The sequence below is a fragment of the Hyalella azteca genome, unplaced genomic scaffold, assembly GCF_000764305.2.
Source record: "Hyalella azteca isolate HAZT.00-mixed unplaced genomic scaffold, Hazt_2.0.2 contig5529, whole genome shotgun sequence".
In the NCBI taxonomy this organism is placed as follows: Eukaryota; Metazoa; Arthropoda; class Malacostraca; order Amphipoda; family Hyalellidae; genus Hyalella; species Hyalella azteca.
The window spans coordinates 480,725-491,305 of record NW_025935717.1 but is presented as its reverse complement, the minus strand read 5'-3'; the positions used below and the strand labels follow the sequence as shown (position 1 = coordinate 491,305).

General features: G+C 35.0%; 1 protein-coding gene across 1 annotated transcript; it reads left to right on the top strand.

Moving 5' to 3' along the window:
- Window positions 1-5,260: 5,260 nt before the first annotated feature.
- On the top strand, window positions 5,261-10,554 carry LOC108677588 (dentin sialophosphoprotein). Its single transcript, XM_018165834.2, has 6 exons — window positions 5,261-5,471; window positions 6,018-6,690; window positions 7,143-7,408; window positions 7,934-8,077; window positions 8,754-8,906; window positions 9,356-10,554. The coding sequence occupies exons 1-6, from the start codon at window positions 5,466-5,468 to the stop codon at window positions 9,848-9,850; spliced, it is 1,737 nt and encodes a 578-aa protein (XP_018021323.1). The 5' UTR covers window positions 5,261-5,465; the 3' UTR covers window positions 9,851-10,554.
- The last annotated feature ends 27 nt before the right edge of the window (window positions 10,555-10,581 follow it).

Genomic DNA, 10,581 nt, shown 5'->3' with positions numbered 1-10,581 from the left:
AGTTACACGGGTACTATACTGTGAGGTAGTAAAGTTACACGGGTACGCTGCTGTGCAGGCAGTAAAGTTACGCAAGGGCGCTACTGTGAGGTAGCAAAGCAATATAATAGTGAGAACTCAAAGATTTGAAAAATTCCCTGATTTTTTACATGTTCAATTGATCTTATAAATGTAGGAGTCGGTCAGATACTAGCGAAACTTAAAATATGAAAGTTTTTAAACTCAAAAAGAACAATGAATTTCAGTTCATAATTTTGCATTCCTCATGATGGACTCATTATTCCAACTTGCATAGAATGCTTTACAATAATAGGTTACACCTATTGTTCCCGATCTTATCAGGGAGCTTGAGGAACTGATGTGATTGTTCCCAATTTATTTATGCAGCTTCATAAATATTGAGGATCTTTGCGGCGAAATTTTTGATTGCCTCGTAAATTTTCCGATAAAGGCGTAATTTTCCGATAAAGGTGCCTGCCTTTCACGAACAAGGCCGATGATTACAACAGCTACTTCAAAGGGGCCCTTATCAGAGGCTCTTTGAAACAAAGGCAGTAGAGGCTTCAAGAAGTAAAGGAACTAAAGGGAAGAGGATGCCATTATCGATGTTCTAATTACCTTAGGGCTCTCCTAGTCGCCATTAACTTAGGGTTCCTCTAGTCACCATTACCTTAGGCTTAGGGCAATGTTTTCCAAAGTGGGCGATATCGCCCCCCTGGGGGCGGGGGAAAGATGTGGGAGAGCGATGAGGAAGAAAGGGGCAGTAGGGGGGGCGGCAGTCCGCGAAGTCGAAGTCAGAAGTTCGTACGTTTGTTTGCCGATTTGTACTCATCAAATGCAGAACATGACTCCGAATCGAATAAATTTTCACGAGCTAAAAATCACCGTTTGGTAGTTGGGAATTTATATTCAAAATTTCGTTCGAATCCGTTCAGTAGTTTGGAAAAAATTATTTGATTTGTGCGAATTTCGACCCTTATCGCCATATAACTCCCGAATGGAGGTGAAATTTAAAATTTATTCACGAGTTGGACATCACCGTTAGGTTCTAATGAATACGTGTTCCAAGTTTCATCGAGCTGCGCTCGATCATTAGTTTGGGAGATATTCCTCGGTCACTGAATTTTGAGATTGACGTGAGACCGGCTGCGAGACCGGCCACGAGGCCGGCCACGAGACCGGCCACGAGTCCGGCCGTAAATTTGTCCGAGCGGCCTTGAATTTCTAGTGCTGACTGTAAAAAAATATATGTTTTACTAAATGGGGTTCTATTTGTGATATACACATTTGTGCTTAACCTTTCTCTTTTAAAATTGCAGCATACTAAATATCAAGAAAGAGGCGTTTGTTATTATATGTGTCTGTCGGGGGGGGGGCGCTAGAGATTCACTGGGGAGCCAAATGGGAAGCCAGCCTGAAAAAGTTTGGAAACCACTGCCTTAGGGTTTTCCTAGTCACCATTAAATTTGGGTTTTTATAGTCACCATTAACTTGGGTTCCTTTAGTCACCATTACCTTAGGGTTTTCCTAGTCACCATTAAATTAGGGCTCTTCTAGTCACTATCACCTTAGGATTCTCCTTATCACCATTGTGTAAACTTCTGTGTTATATTTGCCTATCACGATATTGTGTTATATTTGCCTATCAGCGACTTATTAACAATTTTTAGCTGAAATGTTCGTGTGACGTGTTATTAAGATCATTATTCAATCAAGATAATTTTATTCGTAGATATCAATTGTATTCAGTAATGAATAGTTATCTTCTATCATTGTTTGAACAATGTTTTACTTCTGGAAAGAATATTTATTTCCCCTGTCATCTAATAAAAAATTATTACTAGCTTGTATGCAACGGTCAATTATTTTCCGCAAATTTTTAGCTAATTTGCGCACGTGTTTTCAAATTTGGTGGAAATCTAAACACTATGTATTTCTTGAAGTAATACGTTAATTACATTAATTTAATTAATTTAAGAAATATTGAATTCTTGAGTTAATAGTTAATTCAATAAGAAATACATATATCAAAGAAAATATCAATCTGATCGCCTATAACTTGAACTTCTGATTGGGCCGCATGTTCTTCAAAATTGTCGGCGGATTCCGAACAATATTACGCCGTAATAAAGCGATATTCAGCTTAATAACGATTAGAAAGGAATTTGATCGTGCATTTCTAACATAAGTTGCGTTGTGTAGGAATTTTTAAATGATAATTTCGACTATATTATTATCAATTATGAATCGGTTATATTATAGTATATACGAAGTATATATCAATCATCGTGTTCATTGGATCACGTTCGCGATGTTCGATTTCGCGGTTGCCCGGTTGCGTAACCGGAAATTCTTCCGTGGAAACTTGCGACATCGAAAGAAAATTCGGAGCAGCGAGAGAAAGTTGCAAGTCATGGTGCCGGTAATGCCTGTCGGTCCGCATCTCAGAAAGTCTGCGTCTCAAGTAAGTCCTAGTCCATAAAAAATTGAAAGTTCAATTTCTTGCGCTACAATTACGACGCGGAAGGTAACAAATTGAAAAATAACGAAATAATTTATTTTTTTTTCGTTAGCAGTATCATGATTGTTGAATATTTTTATCTATAATTTTGCTTTTTACACACTTTTTTAAAAATGTTTAACTGACATATAACAAAATCTTTTTGGGGAAATCAATGCCTGGTAAAAGCTAAGAGATTATTTTAGCTTCACTATTATTGATTTTTGAATATTCATATAAATATAATTAGTTCCGTTCTTTAAGATAGTCTTGTTGACTATGTGTTTAAACGCATAAACGCGCGTTATAAAACCAATACTCTTGACTGATACCAATGGTCGATATTAAAACCGCTTTACATTTACGCAATGCACATAAACAAATACTCTAAACTCATCTTTAATTTGATTACTTCTATTAAAAAAATTATTTTTGCCTAAAAATATATTTCTATGATGTTCTAGTCTATTATTTTCTTTAATACATATAAAATAAAATTTGACTGCTTTGTGGCGTAACAGGCATCATTTTCGCTTAAAAAATATCGTTTTCTCTCTTAAATACTCATGAAAAAATGCAACAAATTTCAATCGTCGAGAAAAGTATTGCAATTTAGTTTTATTAGTACCCGTCCTAGTTGACATGAGGGCTCATGACGCAACATCAACACCACAAGTCCCTTGACAGAGACCAGGCTGGTAGGTGTCTCTTACACCACATGTCCCTTGACAGAGACCAGGCCGGTAGGTGTCTCTTACACCACAAGTCCCTTGACAGAGACCAGGCTACCACAAGTCCCTTGACAGAGACTAGGCTGGTAGGTGTCTCTTACACCACTAGTCCCATGACAGAGACCAGGCTGGTAGGTGTCTCTTACACCACTAGTCCCATGACAGAGACCAGGCTGGTAGGTGTCTCTTACACCACAAGTCCCTTGACAGAGATCAGGCTGGTAGGTGTCTCTTACACCACAAGTTTTCGACGTGTTGCAATCATGCGATGTCACCGTCTGCCCCGTGGCACGAGTTGGGCAATAGAGTTTCACTGTCGCTGTTACCGACGCTCCTGCAAATATAAAACCTGACTTGCTTCCGCGAACTTAGATCACTTCAGGCTGCCATAGAGGCAGCTTAGCTCCAGGAACTCTTCTACATAATTTTCTTGAATGAAAGATTTCCCAGTTTTCAAATCAATTTCAATGTTTTTTTTTATTATTAGTGAAAAGAATTTTTACTGAACGTACTTCTCCCGTTTACATAAGGTTGGGTCCATTTAGGTAGGACCAGAGTCGATGAGCTCAGGCAAAGTTCAGTTTTAACCAATCTTGCCCTAGATTGTTCAACAATTTGGTACGTTATTATCTACGTACGTTATGACCATTTTATTGTTTGTTTACCTCGATTATTTTCTCTATATTGTTTATAATTTTGACTAAACTCAACTTTGTGTTCAAAATGTTCATTCTTTGTTTTCAGAAACCGTTACAATCAACAACGAGTTTTCATTCCGAACAATCCCCCGAACAAAGAGCCATATTCTTTATAATTAGTATTCAATAAGCAAGCTTGTAACTTATCAAAATACTCTTAAATAATTCGTTTATTATTCGAAGTTAGTTTGGCTATAAACTTTGATTTCATTATTATAGTGGAATTTGATAATGGGAAAACAAACTTTCACTTTACCAATAGAATATTATAATAAGAAATAAGCAGTTCTTCCAATTTGCTATTTAGTTGTGAAGAAAGTTATTCAATTGATTAAATTAACCTAAATTTCAAAATAAATGTTCTTGCAATAAACAATGCGTCGTGAGTAGTAAAAATAAACTTTCAAAATTAATTTTTCAGTACCTAGTTTAACACTAAATATTAACGAATTACAGTTCATCCAAGGTAATATTGCTGCAATCGTTTAATTACTTCCTGGAAAGCCATTAACTTAACAAATAAAACTAGATCATTATTTTTTTCGACTAATGTATTTCCTGTCAATGATTGACGTCATTTTGCATCAGTGCTGTATTAGAAAATTTTATTTATATCATCGTGAATTTGGAATTATTTGAAAGTGCTTATCGCCGCGCTTACGGACATGTTTCAGAAATTCTGCAATGTCGCTGAACATCAATATTGAACAAAATCGGCAATTTGCATCGTATATTTCCTGTTATTGGTTTTATTTTATTATACTAAATAATTTATGCTGTCTAAAGTGATAACTATTTGAGGTTTTAATGTTATGAAACACGTTCAGAGCTTATAATACTAGTAGGCTAGCCGGCATTGCCTCGGATTTGGAATCCAGGCAATTTCAGAAACCCTTTATTACAAATCCATGCATCCCAGATACAGCCATCCCTAATCCCAATCTATTTAATAATTTTACAGAGAAGCGCCGTATTTGAACTAAATAAGCGAATTACCTATCCAAAACCATATCCCGCATCAAATTCTGTTTTTAAATTCTGTGGAGAATTGAACCTTTTACGTTTTGAATAAAGTGTATACATGTATAATCTCCCCATCCATTCATCCAAATTCAAACCTCCCCATCAATTTTTTCAATGTTACATACTTCAGCGAATAAAAGTAAATTTTAAGGTAATTTCCGTCAGGATAATTATCGTGGATACGGGCCCGAACAGCCCTATTTTTGCAGCACTAAGGTTTGAACACAAACTTTAAAAATATGCCAAATTACAATTCACTCAATTAAATTCTATCCGGGTTTATTCCAAGCTCCCCTAAAAAATGTATGCACAATAACTTTTTATAAACGTGTGTGTGCATCAAAATTTCAGAAAGATTCCAAACGTTTCTGCCACTCGTGAATATTTTAAGTTTAAGTCGGTCAGCGTCACTCAGTGGTTTGTAAACGAACAAAAAGAGTATTACAATTCAGAGAACCTAACGGAACCATATTCTGTAAGAAGTCATTTCAATATATTGGCCCCACGCTCAAGATGACGGTGAGTCTGAAATATTGTAGTTAGTTATATAATATAGTTGATGAATATTTAACGTTATTTTATTTATATTTCTAATATTTTAATAATGATGTACCACTGTAGGTGCTGAACAATGTCATTAAATTGTTTGTATACTGATCAGGATAATCATATGAGGCTAACTCGAAAACTTCCTCGTTTTTATTAACTTGTTTGATCTTTATTGGTAATTTTAATCAAGTTTTTTGCCTAAATGTATGCCTTCACGTTGAAAGGGACAAATTTTTTAAACAATACAAGTCGGTATTCAATTAAATTTTCAAGAAATGGACATAACATAATTTTTTATATGTAAATGAAGAAAAGAGCTAAATTTAATAATTATTATGTCGTAAAAACGTTTAATTAGTTTTATGTAAAGTTTCGTAAATTAGTTTTTCGTAAATTTGTCTTCTCCGAACAGCCATTAATATTCTTTCTTGCATCTCTTCCTTTAACAATAACAATAATAATCTTAATGACTAATTATTGCTGTCACATAAACAATAGCTAAATTTTTAATTTCAGTGGAACTGCGTCTATGTGCTTCTCTTGCTGGTCCTCTCTGACGGTCATCTCATTGAAGCGTCGCCGGCTTCCATCCCCAATGCTACAAATATTTCTGAAAATTTTCAAAACCAAACTGGGAAAAATACGTTGTCGGTCATTTCTGCAATGGAAAATGGAAACTCGTCTAAAGTAACTAGCGAAGACGCAACTTTTTCATCAAACAGAAAAATTAAGTTCAATTTTGATGGAATCTCTTCACCAGAAACTGAAGAAAAAATATTCAACGCGCACAACAAAGGAAAATCCGGTATTATAAAACATCTCAATGCGCCATCTTCCGCCAATAAAAAAATTACCGAGAAAAAAACGCATATCAATGAAGAATACACAAGTTCAACCAGCAATCATACTTCAGTTGATCGAAAGCCGAAATTGCATCGCCTCATTCCTCCAAAAACAAAGGACTCGAAAATGTCAACTTTTAGAAAACACGTTCATTCAGTTTCAGATAGCGTTGCCGTAGGCAGTGCTCCTATACCTACGTTTATAAAACCTAAAATTGTTACTAGATATTTTAGTTTGACCGAATCCAATGGAAATGATGGGAAATCGTCTGTGACGAGTGACCTCACAGCGTCCGGTACAGTTCCTCTCGGTATGAAAACTAAGCAACTTCTGGCCTCCCCATCAAGTAAGTCATTCACAATAAATTATTATAAATCTTGACCGGACAAAAAATTCAGCTTCGTATCAAATATTCAATAAATCTTTAATAGTGTCATCAAATACTGGTAAATTTATTCGAATCGCATTAAATATGTTGCAAAATAATGAGGATTAAAATTGAAATTGAATTAATTATTTATGTACGCAGACCTAGGACTAGTTATTGTTAGGTTCCTGCTGCGCCACGCCACATAATTAGCTTGCCCTAAGGGTAGACGGCCTCGCATTTTTGCTCTGAAGCCAAATAAGTTCTGAAAAACATCGTTTCTAAGGAGATGCAAGAAAATCCTACGGAGAACTTGTTAAAAAAATTAATTTAATAAACCCTTTGATAAATATTATTATTTTGCGCTCCAAAATATTTTTTACTATAAATGTCTTCATTTGGAAAAAAAAGTAAAAAAATTATATCGACAGGTTATTATTATCGGCCCATCTACGATCACGATAACTACGATCCGCTGCACAAATCTCATCCCGACGATCACGATGGAATCGATAAACACGGCCACGGCCACGACCGTCCTCCATTCACTAACGGTCACAGGTCGCATAACGGCTACGAAAGCAAACATAACAACGGTCATGTCAGTGAACATGGACATGACGGCCGTGAAACATATGATGGGACAGCAGGTTTTGTGGACGACCAGTACGGACATTCTGACACTGCAGCCGTGCAGGTGATTTTGTTACTTCAATTTTATTATTAACAGTGAAAATATATTTTTTCCCTGACGTGTGTAGATAGTTAGTGAAAAGTTGTACGATATTTTTAAGGTAAAAAAAACTTTCGTATTGAAGGAATTCTCCTGTGCCTTACATAACTTCGTTTTTCATTGTCCAGTAAAGCGTAAAATCGATCAGTATATGATTCCAAATCATGATTCTGAGAATAAATACGTTGAGATAACATCACGCTAGAAGTAAATTTCGATGCCGATAAGGAACAGATTTATACAAGCCGACTCACCTTTCATAAATTTTAAACAATCCGTCTTCCCCTAATACATTATTGTTCCTTATATAACATTAACATTTTTCTTTATGTAACATCAATATTTACCTTGGATTGACCTTTTTCCATCGAGTACCTACTACCTAAATTCATCCCTATGTTTTATGACCCTATGTTATCATCCCTATGTTTTTTTATGTGTGTTATGACTGAATTTTTTGTTCTAATTATATATTAACTATGCCCACAGGGGGATCAAAGTGCTGGGGGAGAATCTGTCTCCTCCCACATAGACGACGCAGGGTACAGAGAGGGATCTGTCACCAGTGAAGTAGGCGAGGCTGGCCACGATCACGGAGAAAAAGGATATGTTTCTAAAGGACACGCTGAAGAGGTGGGTGCTTCTCATAGAAAATTACGTAATTAAATCATGAATTAGGCACTTATATCCTTAGTTTGCTTAAATTGCAAGTTAACCATGAATTTAGAAGTAAATAAAACGCCAAGAAAATTCATTTTACCTTCAAATGGTGAAAAAAGCAGTCACAGTATTTAATTCCCAGGCGATTTAACACGAATGTGTCACTTGAATGAATTCTGGCACTTAAAGAGAATCTTTAACCGTACCATAACATCAGGCTAAAATAAAGTCCTACTGATGACAAATAACTTTAAATGTCAGCGTAAGCAATTACCAGATATCCCAACAGAAAATTTTTACTTATTATAAACATTCAAATAAACATAAAAAACTATTACAATGATGATCAGAAAACGAAAATTCCCTTCTGGCTGATCACTAAGTCTATATTAATTTATCAATTATTCTAACCAATAATTCCTTTTTGCCAACGGAACTTTTCTTCAAATAATATTCTAGGACGACTCAATAATAATATTGAATGATAATCAATACCGTATAACAAGAAAAACAATATTCAACCAATCAAAGACTACAAATGTGTAACATCTTATTTAATATTCAACTAATCACTGGCGACTACAATGTAGCAATATAAATATATTTTTTATAATGACTTTTAACGTATAACACGAACGACGTACTCCAGGGCTTCGACAACGTACATCGTAAAGTCGAGTACGGTTATTCGGAGACGTTCGGCGACGAGGACGAGTTTGAATCTCACGACAGCGACCACGACTTGAGTGATTCTTTCCATGACATCGGAGAAGAAGGAGCTTACGAAGAGGGAAATGTGCAGGTGATTAAAAAACTAGCGCTGTTATTTATGTCATTATATCACTTTAAGTAAATCTTTAAACAATATGCCTAATTTTCAACCGCAGCTAATGAGGTTAAACTGAAAATTAATTTGTTTTAGTTTTCAATATTAACTTGTTTCGTTTATTCGTTACCAATTTCAATTTAAAATGTCATAAATTTAGAGGTGTCGGCAAGCCTTGTAATAATAATGTGGCGTTGACGTTGATAAAGCAAAATGTAAATGTTATCGTAGAGTCAAAAAAAGCCCTTAAAAAGAAAGATTTCCGGGGCCTTACTTTACTTAATTTATTTTATATCATTAAAAATCAAAGAATGTTTCTAAGGAGTACCATAAGAATTTTAATCACAACTCACTTTATTTTACACAACTCTGCAATTATTTACGTCGCTAAATTAAGCAATTGTTATAACTTTTTTCGGATTCAGGACCAACACTCCCACGATGTTCACGGGGAAGCAGGAAGTTTAGACAAGTCTGATTTTGAAGAAAATTTTGAAAGAATCAAAGCATCATTTGCCGAAGACGATTATTTTGGCAAACATGATTCTCATGACACTGATCACGGCACTCATGGCAGCCATTTTGATAAATTTGGATCCCGTCGCCATTATATCGATAGTACCCACGATGACCGTCTAGAATCCCATGGAGGTAGCCATCTTAATCCCCACGTAATCCACGGTGGTTTGAAAAATCCGGATGCCTTCAAACTCCATGATAAATCTTACGGAAATCAATACGGAAATCGCGAACAGTCTTTGGATTTTCCGCACTCGCGTGTGTTTGCATCAGTCGACAAAGGTTTCCAATCTGGCTTGAATTTTGCTCCAAACGGCGGGATTCAACACTACAACTCAGATGTGAATTACGGACCGGACAATCAATATGATTCTCCGTTGTTCAGGGGAGATCTCGGATGAATGTTCCATCCCCTTCATATAAACTAAATGTTTTCTGTTTATTATATTGTTGCTGTTACCAGAAAGCAGATTCAAACTCAAGTCTTAAAAATGTTTTCGAGCAGCAGAATATTTGAAACATATGAAATTTTGAAACGTCTGGATGTTCTACACGTCTGATGCCGTGCTAACATCGAATTAGTCTAAATCAGCGCGAATTCTAAAAATTATTATATTTTCATATATTTTATATAAATAATAATAGCACTTATACATCTCACCTACATTAAAAAAGCGAAATAATAGGGAATTTTTTAGTTTATTAATATTATTAGAAAAGATTGTAATGATTAATTAATTGGCTATAAAAGGTTGAACATTCGACGTCGTGGACTGAATAAAAGTTAAATTAAAGAGAAAATTTCTCGCAGTATATTCAAAATAAACAAAAATCGATGAACATTGTTTGTGTTTAGGTTAGGACACAGGTTTTAATTATTAATGTGAATTTAATTATTATACGCATTAATTAATTTTCTTCATATTATCAAGAAAAAGAGGTATAAAAGCTTTCAGGAACTGTGTCATTTCCATACATAGAAATAAATGTTATCATCAATTTAATTCGATATTATATGAAATAAATCAACAGATAAATAATAAACTAATCTACAAACAAGTTATTGCTGTATTCAAAATAATTAAGCTTTCTAAACAGAAAATTTGGCCCAAATAAATTTCAGTATTTTACT

Bases quoted from the DNA above. Each gene is read 5' to 3' on its own strand.
- LOC108677588 (XM_018165834.2), top strand. The intron at 6,691-7,142 runs GTAAGTCATTCA...TTATATCGACAG, and splicing joins ACTTCTGGCCTCCCCATCAA to GTTATTATTATCGGCCCATC. The intron at 8,078-8,753 runs GTGGGTGCTTCT...GACGTACTCCAG, and splicing joins CTAAAGGACACGCTGAAGAG to GGCTTCGACAACGTACATCG.